The sequence below is a fragment of the Rhinoraja longicauda genome, chromosome 20 (genome assembly GCF_053455715.1).
Source record: "Rhinoraja longicauda isolate Sanriku21f chromosome 20, sRhiLon1.1, whole genome shotgun sequence".
In the NCBI taxonomy this organism is placed as follows: domain Eukaryota; kingdom Metazoa; phylum Chordata; class Chondrichthyes; order Rajiformes; family Arhynchobatidae; genus Rhinoraja; species Rhinoraja longicauda.
The window spans coordinates 12,154,389-12,178,872 of NC_135972.1; the positions used below are offsets into that span (position 1 = coordinate 12,154,389).

The 24,484-nt window shown below is 42.3% G+C and overlaps 1 protein-coding gene across 9 annotated transcripts in view; it reads right to left on the bottom strand.

Moving 5' to 3' along the window:
• Positions 1–11,174: 11,174 nt before the first annotated feature.
• LOC144603565 (contactin-1-like) overlaps positions 11,175–24,484 on the bottom strand; it is a 421,240-nt gene continuing 407,930 nt past the window's right edge. For all 9 annotated transcript variants that reach the window (XM_078416950.1, XM_078416955.1, XM_078416958.1 and 6 more), the window contains one exon: positions 11,175–15,652. In XM_078416950.1, coding sequence (XP_078273076.1) covers positions 15,570–15,652 — 83 coding nt within the window. In that variant the 3' untranslated portion in view covers positions 11,175–15,569. The remainder of the gene's footprint in view (positions 15,653–24,484) is intronic.

Here is a 24,484-nt window from a genome sequence, read left to right on the forward strand (position 1 = left end):
CTTTAACCAGCATGATATTAAGGCTTATCATGTTTAATCAATGAGGTTGCAAAAACTTACTTGGATTCCACTGAGCTTAGAAAGCTTATTGTTGATTTACAGTTTTTTTAAATATAGAGATTTTACAAGACAGATAAAAAGAAAATATTATTCTATTCAGGGGCAATCCAGAACAAAAGGCACAATCCTCTCCGAGACATGCCTTTCAGAAATGAAATGAGGAAGCATTTTCTCCACAGAAAATCTGAAATGCGACTCCCCAAAAGCTTCTGCGCGATACTTTATCAATTTCAAGACTGAGATAGATTTATTTTTGAGCCAAGGTATCAAAGACAGGTTTAGTGCAATTGAGCTTTAGATCTGTGAGTCCGCATCTTACTGACTGTCTATTGAAAGCAATACGGAGAAAGCTGTGAGCTCAGTTCATGCAGTGGTACTGGAGAAGGTGACTGAGTGATGAACTGTGATCCAAACTATAAACTGACCTGATTCATTGTAGCACCAACTAAATTCATCATCAAAATATTACAATATATTAATGCTGTTGCCTTCTGAAGCATGAGAAATAATTTGATCTTCCTCGAGTTTATTTGTGATTGTAACTTTCTCCCTTCTTGAACACCGAAACGGAATGGCACGGTGGCGCGCTACGGAGCGGCACGGTAGAGTTGCTGCCTTACAGCACCAGAGACCCGGGTTCGATCCTGACTACGGGTGCTGTCTCAACGGAGTTTGTACGTTCTCCCCATGACTGCATGGGTTTTCCCCATGTACCCGAGTTTCCTCCCACACTCCAAAGACATACAGGTTAGTAGGTTAATTGGCTTCGGTAAAGATTGTAAATTGAAGAAGGGTCTCGACACGAAACATCACCCATTCCTTCTCTCCCGAGATGCTGCCTGATCCGCTAGCATTTTGTTCTTTTACTTTTCTGCATTGTTTGGGAATGGGAGCGATTTTTCCAAATGGCACAAACTGAAGAACAAAAAAAACAGCCTCAATAGTGTGATGAAGATTAACACGGTGGTTCAAGACCATGTAACCAGCAAACTGCAGGAAACATCACACATTTTAATTTTCCCTTTGAAACAACCAAACCCGATTTGCTGGAAATAATAGCACATGACAATTATTTTTTAAATTGCTTCTTGAATTTTTCATTTTTCGAAAGGATTCTATATAGAGATCAAAGAGATAACTCGATAATTCTTCAATGTTGAACCTGATGAAACTCTGCTGTCTTCGGGTCTGAAGAAGGGTCTCGACCCGAAATGTCACCCATTCCTTCTCTCCAGAGATGCTGCCTGCCCCGCTGAGTTACTCCAGCATTTTGTGTCTATCTGCCGTCTCACAGCTGGAATTTTGACAAAGGTTATAAGAAGATATCCAAGGAATCTTCCTTGAGTTGTACGTGACAAAAGAGGGCAAATTAATTTCACCGATCATTTGAAAACCTGCCAACACCCATTAAAGTATAAACTGATGACCATGTTGACATTAGTTGGGTCCAGTTTTGAACAAAAACTGCCAAAATTCACACTTGTACAGAGCTTTGTAAATACTACCCAGAGTGGTTTGATTGAAACTTCCACTGTGTCCATGTTCAAACATTTTCACTGGAAATTGTCAAATACATCACTGGAAATGGCTCTGATATTTAGACAAAGGAATAGCAAGAAGCAATGCATAATTGATTGATTTTGGATTGCAAAAAATGAAAATCAACATTGCCATTTTAGTTCCCCGCCTTCAAGAAAATATTTGCTTTGTACAATTGTACGGCTACAGGTAGTCTCTGTGTAATGAAGTGCACTAAGATCAAGGAGTGTGATCGACACCATGACTTTAGAGGGTTAAATTAAGGGGACAGCATTATTCTTTGGAGCGTAGAAGGTTGAGGGGGGACTTGATAGAGGTTTTAAAAATTTTAAGAGGGACGGACTGAGTTGACGTGGGTAGGCTTTTCCCTTTGAGAGTGGGGAAGATTCCAACAAGGGGACATAGCTTCAGAATTGAGGGACAAAAGTTTAGGGGTAACATGAGGGGTAACTTCTTTACTCAGAGGGTGGTGGCTGTATGGAATGGGCTTCCGGTGGAAGTGGTGGAGGCAGGCTCGATTTTATTATTTAAGAGTAAATTGGATAGGTATATGGATAAGAGGGGATTAGAGGGTTATGGTCTGAGAGCAGGTAGATGAGACTAGGTCAGAGAGAGTGGTCGGCATGGACTGGTAGGGCCGAACGGGCCTGCTTCCGTGCTGTAGTTGTTATATGGTTATATGGTTATATGGGACAGGTTAAGATGATCTGATTAGGATGCTTAAAATGTTCAAATGCTACGAGAGGGAATTGAATTGAATTGTAAGATACCGCATAGTTCCTTCGTCCACAGAGTCCACCCTGACTAGCGATCACCCATTCACATTAATTCTATGCTATCCCACTTTCACATCCACTCTTGACATTCTCGGAGTGATTTACAGAGGTCAATCAACCTAAAAACCTGCATATATGCGCAACGTGGGAGGAAACCCACGTGGCCACGGGGAGAACGTGCAAGGTACGCACAGACAGCACCCGAGGTCAGGATAAAACCCTGGTCACTGGTGCCGTGAACTAGGAGCTCTGCCAGCTACGCTACTATGCCACCCACTCCCCCCTATATTTTCACAAATACCTATACATACAATTAATTTGATTATCAGCTCAACTAGAAATGCACTGACACGATTGCACTGCAGAATCTCAGACCTATTGCAGGCCCATGTCCAAGATGGCTGCTAATCCCTCAATCTTTCAAATGGCAAGAAGTTACCAACATAGACAAGATGGCACTCGAGGTCAAAACTGCTTTGGAGAAGGATTCTGTTGAGCAAGCCATGAATTACTCATCCATAATGCAGCAGAACACAGAAAAATGGCAAGCATAAGGAAATTGACTTGTCAAAATTAATCCATTAAAAAATAAAGACCAAAAGGAGGAAGTAGTTGTTTTTTTAAAAATGTTCAATATGTTCAAAACCATCTGGGGAAAACAAATCTCTGAGTTGTGAATGGAGAGAAATATAGATTACTTATCTTATTAAAAATTAAGTTAATTACCCTATCTCATTATCAATGTGGCTGTAAAATAACATCACCGCCTTTCCATCTGACTTTTCTTCAGCATTCTTTACTTCGAAAGAGCTTTTCTGAAGTTTAATTTGGAAAAACAACAAGGAAACAGGCCCTTTGAGCTCTCGAGTGCACATCAGCAATTGATCACCCGTTCACGTTAGTTTGATGTTATCCCACTTTCTCAACCACTCCTTACACACCAGCTGCAGTTTTACAGAGGACAATTAACCTACAAACCTGCACGTCCTTGGAATGTGGGAGGATACCGGAGCACTTGGAGCAAAGCCACACGGTCACAGGGAGAACGTGCAAACTCTACACAGACAGCACCCGGGGTCAGGTTTGAACCCGGTTCTCTGGCGCTGTGAGGTAGTAGCTCTATCAGCTGTGCAACTGTGCAGTGAAAATGTTGCTGCTTCCTCTCAGAATTTAAATCATTTCTTTTTTTTCTTAAAGCAAAGTCGAATAAATCCAAAATATAAACCAGACACCAACATTTTTCAGATGATATAAGGTCATCAAAGAAAACTAACTTGCCTGGTGTTTACGGAAGTGGAGAGCTGCTGGAGAAACTCAGCAGGTCAGGCAGCATCTGTGGAGGGAAATGGGCAGTTGACACTTCTGGTCGACACACAATGCTGGAGTAACTCAGCGGGTCAGGCAGCATCTCCGGAGAGAAGGAATGGGCGACATTTCGGGTCGAGACACTTCTTCAGACTGATGTCAGGGGAGGGGGCGGGACAAAGATAGGATGCAGTTGGAGACAGGAAGACAAGTAGGAGAACTGGGAAGGGATAGAGAGGGAAAGCAGGGACTATCTGAATTTAGAGAAGTCAATGTTCATACCGCTGGGGTGTAAACTGCCCAAGCGAAATATACACAGTTGACACTTCTGTATGGGATCCTTCCGCTGGACTGAGGGTGTGGAGGGGAGGGAGTCAGAATAAAGAGCAGGCGGCTGGGCGGGGCAAGAACTGGCACGCAATTAGTGGATGCAGCTGAGGAGGGGCTGATTAGCAGATAACTGTCGGGGGAGGGGGGAAGAAAGGGAAAAGGGGAAGGTGGGAAAAGGGGAAAGGGGAGGGAAAAAATGGAGGGGAAAATGGAAGGAGGGGAAAAATGGAAGGAGGGGAAAAATGGAGGGAGGGAGGGAGGGGAAAAATGGAGGGAGGGAGGGGCAAAATGGAGGGAGGGAAAAATGGAGGGAGGGAGGGAGGGAGGGAAATGGAGGGAGGGAGGGAGGGAGGGAAATGGAGGGAGGGAGGGAAGGAAAAATGGAGGGAGGGAGGGAAAAATGGAGGGAGGGAGGGAAAAATGGAGGGAAGGGGAAAAATGGAGGGAGGGAGGGGGAAAATGGAGGGAGGGAGGGAGGGAGGGAGGGGGAAAAATGGAGGGAGGGAGGGAGGGAGGGAAAATGGAGGGAGGGAGGGAGGGAAAAATGGAGGGAGGGAGGGGGAAAATGGAGGGAGGGAGGGAAAAATGGAGGGAGGGAGAGGAAAATGGTGGGAGGGATGGGAAAATGGAGGGAGGGGAAAGGGAGGGAGGGGAAAAGGAGGGAGGAGGGGAAAAATGGAGGAAGGGAGGGGAAAAATGGATGGAGGGAGGGGAAAAATGGAGGGAGGGAGGGGAAAATGGAGGGAGGGAGGGGAAAATGGAAGGAAGGAGGGGAAAATTGAATGAGGGAGGGGGAAGGGAGGGAGGGGAAGGAAGGGAGGGGGAAGGGAGGGAGGGAGGGAGGAAAAAAGGAGAGTGGAGGGAAAAAGGGAGGGAGGGAGGGAGGGAAAAAGGGGAAAGGAGAAGCTGGCAGATGTGTGGGGGGGGTTGATGTGGAGAAAGTTTGCAGAATCTGATAGGAAAGTGAAGCATGGACCTATATGAGTGGTGGTAGTAGGCGCAAGGAATAGGAGGGGTGAGGATTAGGAGGGTGCATAAAGGGATCTAACGTGACGCTCGATAGTCCACTCTACCCTCCCTACCCATACCATCCCAGGTACTTTCCAATGTAACAATAGGAAGGGCAACACCTGTCCCTGCGCCCCCTCCTTCACCTCCACCTAGGGACCCAAGAAGCCCTTCCATATATGTCAGAGATTCACCTGCACCACCTCCTCCAACCCTGGCTATTCCAATTGTTGGTCTTGATATGGCCTTCACGACATCAATGAGACCAAGTGCTGACAAGGCCCACCTCTTTGCTGAGCATTTGCATTCTATCTAATATGGCCATCTACATCTCCCAGCAGCCAGCCGTAATAATTCCCTTCCCATTCCCACATTCACTAGTCTGTCCTCGGCTCCTCCACTGTCAGGGTGAGGCCAAACACAAACTAGAAGAGCAGCTCCTTACATAGCACCTAGATCGTCTACAAACCATCGGCATGAACATTAAATCCAGTATTTGATTTTGCCATTGTGGGAAAAAGATTCTGTGTCTATCCTATCTATGCCTCGAATATGCTTCCATCAGGTTTCCCTGCAACCTCTAGTTTTCCAGAGATGACAATCCAAGTCTGTCTAACCTCTCCCGATAGCTAATACCCCCTAATCCAGGCACCATTCTCGTAAAACTCCTCTTACTTTTTTTCAAAGCTTCCACATCCCTCCTGTAATGGGATGACCAGATCAGCACACAATACTCCAAATACAATCTAACCAAAGTCCTGTGAAGCTGCATCAAGTCATCTTGACTCTTACACTCAATGGCCCGACCTATGAAGACTAGAATACCAGGTGCCTTCTTTATCGATCTATGTACTTGTGTTGCCACTTTCAGGATATTATGGACTAAGATTCTGCTGTAAATCAATGCTGTTGAGGATCATGCCATTAATTGCATAATTTCCCCTTATGTATAATCTCCCAAAGAGCAACACTTCACACTTCCTCGGATTGAACTCCATCTGCCATTTATCTGCCCATATCTGCAGCTGATGAATAACCCCTGTATATGTTGACAGTCTTCTTCACAGTCCGCCACTCCGGCAATATTAGTATCATCAGCAAATTTACTAACGGACGCATCTACGTTTACGTTCAAGTCACATATATATCATAAACAGCAGTGGTCCTAGCACAGAACCCTGAGGAGCTCCACTGGTCACAGACATCCAGCCTGAATATTGACCTTTCACTACAACCCTCTGTCTTCTACCAGTGAGCCAGTTCCAAATCCATATAACCACTCTTAATCTTGTGCATCTTAATTTTCTAGACCAGTCTACCGTGGCGGACTTTATCATATGTTTTACTAAAATTCATGTTGACAACATCCACCGCCCCACTCTCACATATTACCTAGAGTCATAGAGTGATACAGTGTGGAAACAGGCCCTTCGGCCCAACTTGCCCACACACGTCCCAGCTACACTAGTCTCACCTGCCCGTATTTGGTCCATATCCCTCCAAACCTGTCCTATCCACGAAACTGTCTAACTGTTTCTTGAATGTTGGAATAGTTCCAGCCTCAACTACCTTCTCTGGCAGCTTGTTCCATACACCCGCCACCCTTTGTGGGAAAAAGTTACCCATAAGATTCCATTAAAATCTTTTCCCCTTCACCTTAAATCTGTGTCCTCTGGTCCTCGATTTATCTACTCTGGGCAAGAGACTCTTACCTTTGTCACCTCCTCAAAAAACGTGGTCAAATTCGTAAGAAACCACTGTCGTGCAGAAAGCCATGTTGATAGGAAATAGATATGCCTGGAGTCTTTTTCCCAGGGTAGGTGATCAAGAACCAGAGGCCATAGGTTTAAGGTGAGAGAGAAAATAATTAAAAGGAAATATGGGCCAAACACGGGCAAATGGGTTAGACAGGGCATGTTGGTAGACATGGATGAGTTGGGCCGAAGGGCCTGTTTCCGTGCTCAGATAAGGTCCCGAACCTGTTAAACTGCTTTTAGTGCTGTGGTGGAGGGGTGAAAATTGGACATTTGAAGGACTCCTCAAACTTCTTAGAATAAACATCTTTCACTTCATCAAAATAGGTAGAAAGAATACTGCTTGAAACCTCATCTGAAAAAAATAAACTTAATACTGCAAAGAGGAGTGTAATTATTAGCCGAGATGAGGTTACCACGAGGCTTGAACCAGCACCAACAGCTTTCTGCCTTCGAGATACTAGACCAGACTGACACTAAACATAGTTGTTCTGGCCATCATAGAGTGTTGCCAACAAGTAAATTCTCTGGATTCTCCTCCCCTCAAGCGTAATGATAGTGATCAGAATCATGATCAGAACTTACTAAAACACTGGTGGTAGAGCTGTCTCTGACATTGTTGACAATCCCCTTGGGTGCAGTTACAACCTCCTATTTGCGATGAAGCAAATGGCTGTCTTGCTTAAATTATTGGGCACAATCCAAAAACGCAACTCACAGCAGCTGTGAAATTAAAACACAAGACAATGTCTATGCTTTTAGACATCTGTTTAGTCGATTTGCTCAACATTTCTAATAAAAGGAACACAGGATGCTCCTAAGTATTGCTCACTTACCACAACTCTGTTCAGGCTGCTTCACTGTAAGATGATCAAGTGTTAAACATTCATCTTCTCGGAGCAGATGCATCGATGCTTTTCAGATTATTATCCTTTGTCCTATTCCGACATTTATGCCCAGAGGTTTAGACTTTAAGAGATAAAGGCCCTTCGGCCCATGCTGACCAGCGATCGCGATACACTAACACTATCCTCCACATTAAGGACAATTTACAATTTGCAGAAGCCAATTAACCTACAAACCTGTATGCTTTTGGAGTGTGGGAGGAAACCAGAGCACCCAGAGAAAACCCACGCTGTCACAGGGAGGACGTACAAACTCCGCACAGACAGCACCCATTGACAGGATCGAACCCGGGTCTCTGGAGTGGTGAGGCAGCAACTCTACCGCTGCGCTGACAGGTTGTTCACCAATTGCACAGAAAGCCCAAACAAGCCTGAGATCTGGTCATGAAAGCAGAACCCAAGATGATCAAGAGCAAATAGTGTTTAATTATCATATGTAACAACAATAGGACCATGAAATTCTTACTTGAGTTAATGAAACAATGACTACATATGGATAACTCCATGCATATCAACCTTATCTCCTCCAACCTTCATGGGGAATCTGTGAACCATGGCACACTATACAAATGGAAAGACATATAAATAAATATTCTGTGCAGTTTTTGTCTGATGCCATTCAATTTCCAAATGGACTTTTACTCCAGGCAAGAAATAAGGGCCTATTTCAAAACTAAACTAAAATCAAATAGAGTAACACTCCAGTAATCCATGATCCAATGATTTGGAATCCCAATGGTTTGGCATTTGAATCACAATGGTGATTACCTCCCCCTCACCAGGGCCGGGTTCCTGTAATCCCTTCCAACTCACCAGAGCCCAATATTCCTGCCCTCTGTTACAACTCACAAGGCCTTCGTTCCTGCGCTCTCTTCAAACTTACCCGATTTCCTGGGAAAAAAAGTATTATACTACTGTGTAACATTTGCAAAAATAGTAATTAAAAGTGGTTTTGGGATATAAACAGGAATAACTTTCAATTGTTGTGAGAATCTGACAATCCGGCACCACCACCAAACGTTGAGCTTGCGGGATTATTGAAGTTTTCCTGTACAATATAAACTGAGGATATGCTCGTTATCCAAATGTGAAGCAATGACACTGCCTAATTTAACCCAAACATTAATCATAGGTAACCCATGTACATCAGCTATTTTTGAACAGTAATACTCTCTATTTACAAAACAGGGAGACAAAGAGAGGGAGAGACATTGAGAGAGAGAGAAAGAGAGAGAGAGAGGAGAGACGTAAAGCCAAAGAGAGATAATACATTACCACTATAGAACATCAACATTTCCCAACCACAGACCAGTGATGTTACCTTTTTTGGGGAATGTAAACACTAATTCACCTGTGTATGTTACACACACACACACACATATATATATATATATATAAGTGCAGGAGGGAACTGCAGATGCTGGATTAAACAGAAGATAGACACAAAAAGGTGGAGTAATTCAGCAGGACAGACAGCACCTCTGGAGAGAAGGAATGGGTGACATTTCGGGTTAAGACCCATATATATATATATATATACATTCATATCATGTATATATGCACATATACTTACACATATATTTATACACACATACATACACATACTCACACACACAAATTAGATATATATATATATAGATATATATATATACACACACAAACATACACATAAAACAAACAATAAAAGTGCAAAAAGACACCACTATTGATTGACAAAAACAACTTGACAATGTAACCGTGAAGAACCACGGCCAAAGCGGCTGCTCAGTCAGATGGCCGGGCCTGGGTGGGCAATCTGGAACTAATCATGTGGCTGATCAGGTGTCAGCCAGCGGATAATGAGGACAAAGACCCAATGTCAGCTCTGCTGTGGTCAGCAGCACGTGGGCTGGCAGCCAGGGGAGCCGTCAATCTAGTCAGTCAACTGGAGAGAGTTCACTTGGCCCTGACTGCGTCTCTGTGGAACATTTGAACATGGTAGCTGTCAACTAAGTGAGGGATCTGAGAGTGGAGGAGTTCAAGTGATTTGAAAATAGAAGAGCTTACGTGATGTGTCATTAAAGACAATCTCAGATAATTTGGCATTCAATTGTTCAGAAATCCAGATGATTTAGCAGTTGTCTTATGCTTTTTTCTGGAATGTCTGAAATCTGCGAGCAAGTTGTGTGTTCAGTTTAGTTTATTGTCACGTGTACCGAGGTACAGTGAAAAGTTTTTGTTGCGTGCTAACAAGTCAGTGGAAAGGCAATACATGAGTACAATCATGCCATCCACACTGTGCAGATACATGATACAGGGAATATCGTTTAGTGCAGGATAAAGTCCAGTACAGTTCGATCGAAGATTCTGGATTGTCGCCAGGGATGGGATCTGGACTCTGGGCCGGATGTGTGGCTGGAGTCAGGGTTAGGTTCAGGCTCAGGTAACGGGTAGGTTTAGTGCCTCGAGCTAGGATCCAGAGTGCTTGTGTGTTTCTCATATCCTTTGAACTCATTGGGTTCACTGGAGGATGCATCATATTACTGCGTAACACATTTTAAAAAATTGAAATGAATGTCTGTTTTGATATTAATAGATGTAATATTCAATAATCTCGAAAATTCACAGGTGCAGAAACATCAAAGTCCCAAGGCTGTTATCTGAGTTATACTGGTATAGGTAAAGCCCTGCAGGTATTTGAAAATAAATATGTGGACCGGAATGTCGCCATTTAATTAGGGCAGCACAGTGGCGCAGTGGTAGAGTTGCTGCCTGACAGCACCGGAGAAAGCCGGGATTGATTTTGATTACGGGTGCTGTTTGAATGGAGTTTGTAATTTCCCACTGTGACCGTGTAGGTTTTCACCGGGTGCTCCGGTTTCTTCGCATGCTCCAAAGACGTGCAGTTTTGTAGGTTAATTGGTTTCGGTCAAATTGTCCCCAATGTTAGTGTACTGGTTGATCGCTGGTCGCATGGATTCAGTGGGCTGAAGGGCCTGTTTCCACACTGTGTCTCTAAAGTCTAAAGATTCACGGTTGTCTAGCTTGTTTTATACTGCTAACTTAAACTTCCTTCAGGGACAGCATGAATGGAGAGACTGTGTTCTGAATGGTGAGCAACTGAAAATAATACGTTCAGCAAAGACTGTAGAAGACTCCCATTCAGTTGATGTGGGGGCTGGAAGCTTCCTTTCCACCTGTACATGTTTCACAACTGTCTTTGTACTGTGGTTCAGCAGACATGTGCTCAGAGGAATTTCTGGAAAGTATGGATGTTACTGCTTTAAAGTACATCCGAGAGTCGTGATTAAAATCTTTCGAAAATGCAAGCGCCGTTGGATACAGGATATAAAGAGTTGCAACTGAGAGTATGTTTTGTGTCACCACAACAACACATTATTAAATCAATAAAACTGTCATAATTCCACCAGGGAGACTTCAAAGTAAAAACCATAAAAACATTAAACCAGAAAACATGGCCAGTTCAGCCACATAACTCACAAAAACAATAGCCGGTATTTACAGTCTATATAAACTTTAATTGAGAATAGTGGTTACTCATCAGTACAAGTGATTAGTTGATACCAGAACAGGTATGATAAATCAGCAGAGAGCTAATGTTTATTTCATCTACAATACCTGTATGAATTAATGATCCCATAAAACCATATATCAGTTGGTAAAAAAAATGGCAGTCTGTGCTCCCAGTTATAGGAATCAGAGCACGCTCAGTTTAATAAAAGAGGGTGTAAAAAGAACCTTTTTTTTGCATTTCACTGTAATCCCATGCACAATGTCACATACCACTTCTGGTCTGAATATAGTTCATTTCAACAGTTAAAGCCATTTTAAAATCAAAACACGGCAGATACTAGGAACCTGAAATAAAAACAGAAAACACTGGAAACATTCGGATGGTTAGGCAGCATCTGTGGAATCTGTACATTTTGAGAGTACCATCAGGTTAATTTGAGGATAATGAAATAATTTTGCCAGGAAGTCACAACTGAACACAAACGTGTAACTTACAGCATTGAAATTAGCGTGGGATAACACTGCCGCTATGCTTGAAACAATTTACTTATCTGGTAATTTATCAAAGTGTTAACAAAGTATGGTCACTTTGCAAATTGAAATGTAATTATTTCCATTATGAAGTTGTTCAGCACAGCACTGAGCTGTTACTGGGAAGACAGTGGACAAACACCTCAGAGTCTCATAATTTGAAGGAAGTCCTTTAAATTAGTGGACCAAGGTATTTTAAACAAATGCGTCGTGTTAATACCCCATCACAAAACTGAGGTGCATTTAACATGGTGTCAACAGACTTATAACAACAAAAGTGCATGGAATGGGATTGTTGGAAATCAAGCCAATCATTTATGTACCTAAAAACGAGGCACAATTCTTTCACAACTGATTATAAAAAACAACCAGCAAATCAACAGGGAAAATATAATGTTTTTAGGATACCCTTCTGATTTATTCATGTGTTCAGAAATCAGTTGTAACAAATGAATTTGATCAAGAAATACTTGAATTGAAAGTGAACAAACATGTGACAAATGAACCTTCAGAAAGTAAAACTAGATGACAGTACTATGGAGTAACTAAAATCAGAATAACTCATTTAGTTCATATTAAAAATGACATAGTGCAAAAAATTCATTGTTACTAAAACTACTGAAATTACATACGACATACCTTAGTGCCTAGTTCTGCATTATTACTGACAAAGCTTGAAGAGAGCATGAAATCTATGAGAAGAATCTACCTCTATCTAGCAAGATTGTGCTAAGTTTCATTCAAAAGCTATTACTCTGTTTTAAAGCATGAGATTGCACTAATATTTTAACCTGCTGATTCAACACCATTTGCGTTACTTGCAACAGTCACACATTCAATCTCAATTGACAAGTGAATCATAAATGGACTTTAAATTCCTCACACAGCACCAACATTTAACACTGGAAATTTTATAGACAGTCAAAAGCGTTAGCTATTTTCAGGCGTTTTGGCAGCTGCTGCAGCACTTTCTACACCAATTGGAGTTTGTGCTCAACTCTAGGTGTTTGATATCATCGCTGTATTCACTGGTATAGCAACAAAAATGTGTAAGTGCTTAAAAATTTAGTTATGAACATGCTGGCATTGAAACCCTGTAATATAATCCATGTTTCTCAATAGAAATCCTATAGTGTTAGAGTCATACAGCATGGAAACAGGCCCTTCGGCCCAACTTACCCATGCCTCATCTACACGAGTCTCACCTGCCTGTGTTTGGCCCCTATCCCTCTCAAACATTCCTATCCATCTGCCTGTCCAAATGTCTTTTAAATGATGGTATAGTACTAGCCTGAGTTACCTCTCCTGGCAGCTCGTTCCATATAACCACCACCCTCTGTGTGAAAAGGTTGCTCCTCAGGTTCCTATTAAATCTTTACCCTCTCATCTTAAATCTATGTCCTTTGGTTCTTGATTCCCCATACTCTAGGTAAAAGACACTGTGCACTCAGCCTATCCCAAAACCACCCAAATCAAAATCAATACATTGGATGATCCTGGGTGATTCTGACATTATTTGTGGTTTCCTCTGCTGCTTCAGTCAAATGAATCCGTCCCTCACCTTCATGCAATGTTACTTTTGCAAGATGGGCACTTCTCTGTATATTTAGATCAAATTATATTTAATTCAAAAAATGAATCTGACAACTTACCACGTGCTGTGATATCATAAATAGGTGTGCAAAGGGTCCATTGATTGAACACTAAAACCTTGTCTTTACAATTGATGCCAAGTTTATCTGAACTGAAGAAATAGGAGTAGGTCATTTGCCCTTCAAGTTTGCTCCAACCTTCATTAAGAGCATTGTTGATTTTTTGTTACCTCAGCCCCAATATCCAGCTCTTACCCCATAATCTCTTGATATCCTCAATGCAGGCTAATCCACTTATTTCTGTTTTGAACAAAAACGGCAATGGAGCTCCCACATTCCCCCGGGGTGCAGAAGTCCAAGGTTCACCATCATCTCCTCATCTCAATGCTAATTCTCAAGCTGTAGACCCTAGTCACTAGTCTCCTTCAGAGAAAAAAAAAGTCTATGTCTCTCGAAATGTGAAGTAACCATCTCCACACGAGAGATCCAGGGCCTTGGAATCATCAAGGAATTGCTGCTTTGTAATGTCCTGCATGAAGCATACATTTACCAACATTTTGACATTGTAGGGACCTTATTTTACTTTACCCTTAGAAGTTAGACTGGTGCATGATAAATGGGATTTATTAACTACTGCTAACTCACTTACCTTCTCCAACTACAGACAAGATAACTGGTCAAAAAAAAGAGAAGATAAGGTGAATTTGATTTAAAATCCAATGAGTTGTGTTGCAGAATAAGCTTCCTGAAGTGGTGAAGGAAGTAAGGAATTGCAAGGCAGCAGAGAAAGGGCAGTGAACAGACAATGGATGTAGTCTTTCAGAATTAGCACAGGCTTGACAGGTTTTAAGGTCTTTTTTGTTGATGTCTCAGCCCATCAGACCTGCCTATTAACTTAGAATGTGTGCGGAGAACGTGTAGAAGGTTTGCAACACTTGATTGAAGGTAATGTCAACAGGGGTGAAGAAGGCCATTCTTTGGGGGCGTGGTAGCAATTCCTCAGGAGCTGTCCGGGAACTGGGCAGAGCTGCTGTATGAGGAGAAGGCCAAGTTAATGGAAAAGGAAGAGGACAAACTGTTGGCGGTTAAGGAGAATACACTGTAGATGCTGGACATTTGAAATATATGTAAAACAGAAAATACTGGAAACACTCAACACATCAGGGAGCACCTACAGAGAGAGAAACAGAGTTAATGTTTCAGGACAGAGACCTTTGGTTTCTCTTTCCACTGAGTCTGCCTGACCTGCTGAGTGTAATCAATCAATTAACCGTGTTGGCCAAAGAATGTAAGGACATCTTGCAGAAGTTTATAAACACTGTTGAATCTCATCTAATTTTCAAGAAGGGTGGTTAACAAAGAATATCCATTTACATTTTAAGATTTATATTGGAATGTTGCTTTCTCAGTATAAATCTATGTACAACTTAAAAAAATTGATAATTGAGTATAAATGTAAAAATTCTATTTGCTGTTTACAGGGTCTGGCTTCGAGTATGAAACAACTGTCATCCTACTTATAACAAGGTTGTAGTATGTCTCAATGCCAGCATGCACATCACGGCAACTAAAAGATACAGCGGATCTCAAACACCCAGAGTGTGCACTTCTCTAAAGGAAATGTGGCCTGATGACCATAAACCTGCAATTTATTGTATGTGTTATGACCGTTTCTCTGAATAGAAGGTTCTCATTCAAGGGAGATTGGCTGCCTTCAACTCTAAGGAATAGTACTGCCTACAGACACAGTATATGACAAGGTTAACCTTCCATTCATTTTTTTAAAACAACCAATGCATTCATTGTCTAGTTCACTTAACTGTTTTTATGTTAAATGTTAAAGCACCTATGTGTGGTGATTTCTATTATTTTCCTAAAAATCTAAGCTATGGTATTTTGTCACTGGTAGCCGCACCATTAGATCAAATCATGCAACTGCCATAGATCAGTGTAAGTGTTTATATAAGGCAGATTGGAACAAGTCAAAGGAATTCCTTTGATTCACTTCCAATGTTATGTTTACGTGATATTTAATGGGGGCGGGAGGGCAAGGTGGGTGGTGGACGGGGATAAAGTTCCTTGATGCCTTCTGTCCTCGAGAAGTATTCAATAAGTCTTTCAAATCCATGTTATATTTGGCGTTTGATGGTACCAGAGATGTCTGCAGCGAGCAGCGATCTTTACAGGCTTGAGACGATTCAGTCACCTCACGGAGTGCTCTTTACCGATGTACAAAGGAGATAATGTTGGCTACAATCACAGCTCCAGGCAATTGATGGCACCAAGGATCAGGCCAAAACTAAGTAAGATGTAGGAGATCTGCACAGTGACTCCTGGATCTGAGGGGAAAAGAAGAGAAATAAAATAACTAGGTGAACGGAAAAACATCTTGCCTTTCAAACTTAATACAAAATCAGATATGAACACCTATCCGTGTTTTAAAAAACTTTACACTTTATATCAATCACGGCACATTATTTGATGCAAAGGCCAGTCTGCCCCAAGAAAATAATTTTCAACCTTTCCAGCAGTAGATAAATCTTGCCTGCAACTCCTTAACTGATCTGCAAATGAACTAACACAGTCATGAAAATGAAAGGCAGGGACATTACACCAAGGTGGAATAGAATCCTGGATACAGTAACTTTGAATGCTGTCTTCACATCATTAAAAGGATGTGGAGGTAATAGAGAAAGTGCAGGAAAGAATTACGGAAGATACCAGAACCAAGAAATTATAAATAGACCAGGACTGTGAATGACCTAATGGAAGATGTTATTCCTGTCTAAGTCAGACTAGGCATCATAAATAAAATGTTGTTACTAAAACCTTATCCTGGACCTCAAACTCTCTTCGACAAGAGTTTTGAATTTCTACAGAAGACCAAGTTGGCAAATCTGTGTGATTATTCCTGCCCTGTTCCCCTGGTTGAATAGGAACATAAAAAGGGTCTGATTAACTGAGAAGTAAAATGCCTGGTTGTGTTGGCATACAGTGCATAGTTCCATGAGGTACAGGGCCACTGGTCAGGTAGTGACAGACACTGGAGTCAGTCTTCTTGTTCCTACAGCCTCTTTGCCATTCAGTTAGACCACATCTACCTGTAGCTTGGTTATATTTCTTGCTTTTCTCAAAATCCTGGCACTTCTTCTGATCTAACATCCCCAACTTTTTTTTATAACTTAGACTTTAGAGATACAGCATGGAAACAGGCTCTTTAGCCCACCGAGTCCACGCCGACCAGCCATCACCCCATACACTAGTACTATCCTACACACTGGGGACAATTTAGAATTTTACCGAAGTCAATTAGCTGACAAACCTGTACGTCTTTGGAGTGTGGGAGGAAACTGGAGCACCCGGAGCAAATACAAGCGGTCACAGGGAGAATGTATAAACTCCACACAGACAGCACCTGTGGTCAGGATCGAACCTGGGTCTCTGGCGCTGTAAGGCAGCAACTCCACCGCTGCGCCACTGTGCCAGTCCAATTTCTTTTGTGTAAGAAATACTTCTTGGATTTGCTTTAAATAGCCCAGATCTAACCATACAACTTTTACTGAATTCCCCACCTGGATAGTTTCTCTGTATCTACTTTACCAAACTACCTGACAGATGCAATCACCCTGGTTCCAGAACGTTTCGATACCTCTTTCACTCAGAGATCACGGACTTCTTTTGCAGTCTTTTCCTCTTGAGGTATTGTAATATTACATAAAGGAATACTCCAAACACATGACAGAGGATTTCAATTTTATTATCTGACCGATGCCATAAAACAAGCCTGTGACCAAATCAGATGTGCTTAATAGCCTCTGTGGATTTTTTGAAGTGTGCAATATAAATAGAACGTAAGCAATATCTCTTGTTGTCTAACAATTAGCGGCAAATGCAGATGCTACAAGAGGTGACCATAATATATGGCGTTCAATATTCTCATCGTTAGCTATTTCCAGGGACTTGGGGCCCAGAACTGGACACCATATTTCTCCCATGCATATGAGATCACACAGAAAAAGCTAAGTTATGGACTTGATCTTGACTGATCACCAGAGTTTAAAAATAATGGGTGACATTCAGAGCATGGGATTAGATAATAATTCATAGAATAATATTTGAAATACCAATTTGATGGGGCACATTAAGTCCAACTCAACAGACCACTGTAGATAATACAAGGCAGGAACAAATTATTAAAGGAAACAGCTCAGAGGCACTTCATCACAAAATGATTAATGCCTGGAATACGCTGAAGGACAAATGTTCAATGTCAGGCTGCATGATAGGGCCCATGGTAGGTTTGAAAAGGTGGGCTACATTAGCTTCTCTTATCTGTGCTTATCTTTCTGCAGAACATCTTGTTCTGCTTTTGGAGAAAGGGTTTCATTCATTAAGGCTCTGTTCTCATAGGGTGACAACAAACTTAATTAAATCTTTTTACAAAAATACAGTCTTTCATAGAATTTAAGTTTCATAAGTTCTTGGAGCAGAATTAGGCATTCGGCCTGTCAAGTCTACTCTGCCATTCAATCATGGCTGCTCTATCTTTCCCTTTCTCCTGCCTTCGCCTGACACCCAAAACAACAGAAGATAGACACAAAAAGCTGGAGTAACTCAGTCTCGACCCGAAACATCACCCATTCCTTCTCTCCAGAGATGCTGCCTGTCCCGCTGAGTTACTTCAGCTTTTTGTGTCTATCTTTGGTTTAAACCAGCATCTGCAGCTCCTTCTTACCCAAAACAACAGGGTGGCAGATGGAGCACTGTGGGGAAGGGTGGCAAGGGGGGGGGGGAAAGAACTTTCCCTGAATACGATTAACTGATTCTGTTCTTTCTAAAACTCTTAGCTTGGGTTCCTTCTTGTCACGGGCAGCATGGACATGGTAGTCTCTCAGCTGGATCTGTAAGGGAAGGTCTAAGTCCACATAAGAAGTTCAATAAGATGTTGAGTTTATCCTATTAGCAAGAATATTTTCAATGAATACCACCATTGTTTCTCAAATGCACATAAATGTTAACTTGTATTTATTTTGGCAAGTGGCAGATTGGAGGAACAAGGGCAGCATTGAGAATATTCTTACTTATTATTCCCCGTTTAAAGTGCAAACGATCAGAACCACCTGAAAGAAAATAGGCGACAAACTCTCTGACAGTGATGAACTTTTACTCCTGCCTGGACTCCATTGTAAGTTTACTTTGTTGTACGAGCCTCAAACTTTACCATTGTACCAGGATGCCATTGCTGAGTGACGGAACTCTTTTTGAGTCTGGGATAGAGATCCACCCACGTTTGCAAGAGGGGACTGTGTAACAGAGCGATATCTCCTCTCGCGGAGAGCAAAACTAGATTTTCTTTGTTCTCCACAGTGGCACAGCGACAGAGTTGCTGCCTCACAGTGCCAGAGACCTGGGTTTGATCCTGACTATGGGGTGCTGTCTATATGGAGTTTGTATGTTCTCCCTATGACCATGTAGGTTTTTTCCGGGTGAACAGGTTTCCTCCTACATTCCAAAGATGTACAGGTTTGTAGATTACTTGGCCTCTATAAATTGTCCCTTACGTGTAGGAGGGAACTAGTGTACAGGTGATTGATGGTCGGCGCGGTCTTGATGGATAGCAGGGTTTGTTTCCACATGTCTCTCTAAACTAAAGCAAACTAAAGAATAGGTCCTAGAATCTTGAAATAGTAAATTAAAGTCTTGACCGCAATGTCTGGAAAATTTCAAAGACTTTGTGGAGTTGCACCCACCCTAAATTTCTTGCTAACCTCAATCGCAAAAAGAGATTGCTTTATATTTCGTTGTTGCTCAGAGATCCTTCCTTGACCAGTGGCTCCATTTCCCAGCCCTATAGCACTGATTTCATTTCAAATGTATCACAAGGGCTCTGAAGCTTGACAGACCATCTGAGGTCATGGCCTGCTTTAAATAAATACAAGATCACTCATTTTTTCATTCCATATTGACATATTACTGAGATTTATTTAATATTTCTATGCCGGCATAAATCATATTTTTACGTGGATCTGTAATGTTGTTTTTGTTTGAGATACATGCTATAAAACAGGACAATGGGAAACTGTTGACGTTCAATGAAAACGTAGCCAATACGAGTGTTGCCTTGACAAAGACAAATTAAACTATAGTTCCTCGCAACAATAATATCTTTCAATTGTTATGACAGACCGGTGAAATGGATCATTGACTGTTGCTATTAAACCGTAAAGTTACAGAACTTGATCCTCAAACTAATCCACAATGCTATTTCCAGCACAGTGTTGGAACCTCTGACCTGGTGGGTGAAACTCCAGCAAGAAATTGGTCACATTTGGTATACATTTTCTCACAGTCATAATGGAGCTTTACAGAGATTTGAGGCAAGTGAACGTACAATGCAGACAAACCAACCAGGGATTTTAGAGATGCAAGGTACCACTGACGTTGGAATCTTGGGCAAAACACAAAGGTCTCTGGCACTGTGAGGTAGCAACTCTGTCGCTGTGCCACTGTGGAGAACTAAGTTGTGTAGGAAAATAACTGCAGATGCTGGTACAAATCGAAGGTATCACAAAATGCTGGAGTAACTCAGCAGGTCAGGCAGCATCAAGGAGAGAGGGAATGAGTGACCTTTCGGGTCGAGACCCTTCTTCAGATTCGCTAAACTCTCGTCGAAGAGAGGAGGAGAACTTCTTTAAAGTAGACATACCTTGAGGAGAAATCGCAGTGGAGCGGCAAGTTGTGTAGGAAAATAACTGCAGATGCTGGTACAAATCAAAGGTATCACAAAATGCTGGAGTAACTCAGCAGGTCAGGCAGCATGTAGGAGAGAGGGAATGGGTGACGTTTCGGGTCGAGACCCGAAACGTCACCCATTCCCTCTCTCCTAGATGCTGCCTGACCTGCTGAGTTACTCCAGCTTTTTGTGATACCTTCGAAGTGCTGGAGTAAGTTAACTGGTCAGACAGCATCTGTGGAGGGAATAGATAGATAACATTTTGGGTCGAGACCCTTCTTCAGACCCCAAAAATGCTTTGAACCGAAACGTCCAACGATTCAATAATACTTTATTGTCACATGTACCTAGGTACAGTGAAATGTTTTGTTTTGCATACAACCCGGTAAATTCATATAGCAGACCTCACCTAGGCAGTACACAAGTGGCGCCATGTTTCTGGTGCCGACAAAGTTCATTCCCTTCACAGGTACTGCCTGACCTGTTGAGTTACTCCAGCACTTTGGGATCTTAAAGATATGTCTTAAGTATCCAGTCACAACATTGTACAGGAGAGACCATGTTTGAATTTGAGAGTTGGAATCCTTTGGCAAACCCTAAGAATACAGCATTGCCATAATTACAAAGCAAAATGTGTGGCGTTTCATACAAAACAAAACTTGTGGAAAGATTCTCAACAAATTTTATAGATGCCACAGTCCCATAATCTGATACAATAACTTTTCAGCATGACTGACGTTGGACTTGGCAGCATTCCACGTAGTTAGAAGCACTTCTGCAATGAGACAGCTTTTACTCTACACACCAGTGTCCGACAAGCTGAGAACAAGTAGTTTAGATTGGCTGCTTAGCCACAAACTAAAGATACTCGCAGACGGCTGTCAGCTCCTTGCAACAGGAATTTACTTTAACTGTGATGATCTACCAGTGAAATTTGCTCCGATTTCTTTCTTGTGGCATCGCCTGCAGAAAGTATTTTAAAGGAAACCATAAACATCGCCATTAAACTTGTCGAGTACGTATCGCCAGTCTCAGCCTGTCAGTCAAGCGGAAATGTCTTCATTAAAGAACGGCTCTTTCTCTGGTATTGAGCTTGCAAGCGTCCCTTTATTTTGACTCCATATTGATTGATGATGTGAGATGCTGGTCGGTAGCTAGTTGTTGTGAAATAGTGAATAATGAGGTTGCTGTGCTTGCACCAGGTGACTGATTGGTCGGCCAAAATAAACGAGGTCTTACCTTTCTTCACATCCCATTTAAGAGATTGACAGAAGCTATGCAGAGCAGCTTTCAATAGTCACATCTAATGCAGTGCAGGAACAAATGAAACCGACCCATTTCCACATGGCAGCACACAGAGCAGTGAGTGAAGCAACAAAAGTAGCTCAAGGAGAAACATGTCAGAAATGTCTCAGCTTCGGGAGACCTTACCACACTGATGTCTTTCACTTTTCACTCACTACTAACCAGCATACTAAAGAGATTTAGAGATACAGTGCGGAAACAGGCCCTTCGGCCCACCGAGTCCTCGCCGCCCAGCGGTCCCCACACATTAACACTATCCTACACACACTAGGGACAATTAAAAAAATTTTTTTTTAACATTTACCCAATCAATTAACCTACATACCTGTACGTCTTTGGAGTGTGGGAAGAAACCGAAGGTCTCGGAGAAAACCCACGCAGGTCACAGGGAGAACGTACAAACTCTGTATAGACGGCGCCCATAGTCAGGATTGAACCTGAGTCTCCGGCGCTGCATTCGCTGTAAGGCAGCAACTCTACCGCTGCGCCACCGTGCAAAGATCCAGCAAAGCGCAAGAAAAAAAATCCACACCATCATCATCCATTCCTTTACAATATTCCCACACAATGGTTTGACTATGGCATTTAATTAGGTTTAGTTTAGAGATACAGCGTGGAAACAGACCGTTTGGCTCACTGTGTCTGCACCGACCAATGATAAGCTAGTTCAAAATTATCTCAGTTTTGCATCCAACACACTTGTGGCAACTTACAGAAGTCAATTAACCTGCAAACCTGTGGGTGGAAACCGAAGCAACCAAAGGAAACCCACACAGCCACAGGGAGAACATACAAACTCCATACAGTCAGCACCCATCAACAGGATCGAACCTGGACCTAACTCTTCCACTGCACCACAATGCACCCCTGATTTAAGGAACATAGAACAGGGACAGACCACAATGACCGTGCTGAACATGGTGTCAAGTTAATCTAATCTCCTCTGCCTGCACGGAATCAAAATCCCAATATTCCCAGAATATCCATGTGCCAATCCAGAAAGCTCCTGAATATTTCTCTATGTCTGTGGAAACCGACTGTTCAAATCTATCTAAGATAATAATCCAAACTTACTAATGTCGCAATTTCTCCAGCTTCAACTCTGATCAGCTGTGTTCAGGCCTCTGGTCAGGCAAGGTCATTACACACCATCAGAGGTCTGATCTATATCTATCCTTGCTCAAACAAAGATCAATCATACACTCACCAGAGATTTATACAACTGCTGTGTAACGTAACATCAACCCCTTTTGCTGAATTTATTTAACATTGACTTATTCAACGGTAAAGTTAAACCACATGACTAATTTCTGGACTCCTGGAGGTATTTATTGATACTGAATTAAGTTCAACATTACATTTCTTAAACACTACTCATGCCTCTCATCTTTGTAAAAACAACCGCTATTTTCTCTCTCAGCTTCCATCTCCATCGTGAGAAAAGTCTTTGTTCATTTTTGCTCTTCTTCCAATCTCAGGTCTCTTAACATCAGAATTTACATCAGAGCGAGGGCATTGTCAGAGAGTGAGAGGACCATCGAGAGTGAGGAGGGGCGTCGGGGAGTCGAGGGAGAGCCATTGGAGAGCAAGGAAGATCGTCAGAGAACATGGAGGGCCACCGAGAACAAAGGGGGGACCCGGTGGGGGGAAGAGGGGGGTGAAAGGAGGTGCTAACAACTAAGGGGGACCTGGCAAGGGGGGGGGGGTGTTGCTTCCACGTGCGCCGGCAGGCAGTAGGTAGGACTGTTCGGTGAACTTTGTACCAAAATGTGGCGACACGTATACTGCCTAGGCGAGGCCTGCTATGTGATTTTACTGGGTTGTATGCAGAACAAAGCATTTTACTCTATCTAGGTACATGTGACAATAAAGTGTCATTGAATCTCTGCCATCTATTTCTGAACTTTCCTTGATGTCAAGTCAATTTTATTTGTATAGCACATTTAAAAACAACCCACGTTGTGGTTCTGACCTTTGAAGATGGAGTGGCTGGAGTTACAAGCAATATTTCAATTACACTTGCCATCAGGGATCTCCTGAATGTCAAACAGTAAAGTTATACAGTCAACCAACTGATGCAACCTTTATCATTTGAGAGACAGTCCTTGTTTATATCAGAATTTCTACTCTGGATTGTACTGTGATTACTTAAGTATGTTCAATTCCAAATGTTGATTAAAATCGCAGCCCTTACCCTGGCAACTGAATTTGTGATCAAGAATGGGGGTTGGAAACATTCTCATCCATAAAGTCATCCTCTGAGTTACTGCAGAGGGAAATTTATGCCTTTTCCCTCAAGAAGTACATAAAGTGCTGGAGGAACTAAGCGGGTCTGGCAGCATCCCTGGAGGACATATGCAATACTTCAGGTCGGGACCCTCTTCAAATTTTGCCCTAAAGCTGGTTTTCCAAGACCTTTCCAGTCTAGTATTATCCTGTGTACTTTGTGCAAGAGCTGGGACGTGTTTAAAACATGTAAGCACTCTGAGTTTCCACATTAGTGTTCATTAAGGACATGTCATTTCACCAATACAAGTGCCTGGGTGGAAATGAACCAGGGCTAATTGGTGTCAGGGCTCCTGTTCTCAAAGAGAAGCTAAGTATTAACTTAGACTGTCTCCGTGGTTCATTGAGGGGAATGACCAGTAACTTGCCTGCAAGGAATTTCCCACTGGTTCTGAGATGACAACATGGACAATCAGCTTAAAGAAGCAGGGTGACGTAGCGGAATGCAGTGTCTCATTCAGAGGTGCCTGATAACATCTAATCTGCTTTGCTCCAAGTTGGAGGCGAATGAAGGCCAAGCATTGCCTGCAATAGCAGATCAATACAGATCAATATCAATGGTTTAATATTGATGTAATATTAGTTCATTTCTCATTACTTGGCAGAGTCTAAACACTTGCACTAAGAATGCAGAATGCTGGAATCACTCATCAAGTCGATTGACTCCATTTATACCACGCTGCCTCAGCAAGGCCACCAGCATAATCAAGAACAAGCCTCACCCCGGCTACTCCCTCTTCTCCCCTCTCCCATCAGGCAACATGTATAGAAGTGTTAAAACACACACACCTCCTGATACAGGGACAGTTTCTTCCCAGCTGTTATCAAGCAACTGACCCATCCTACC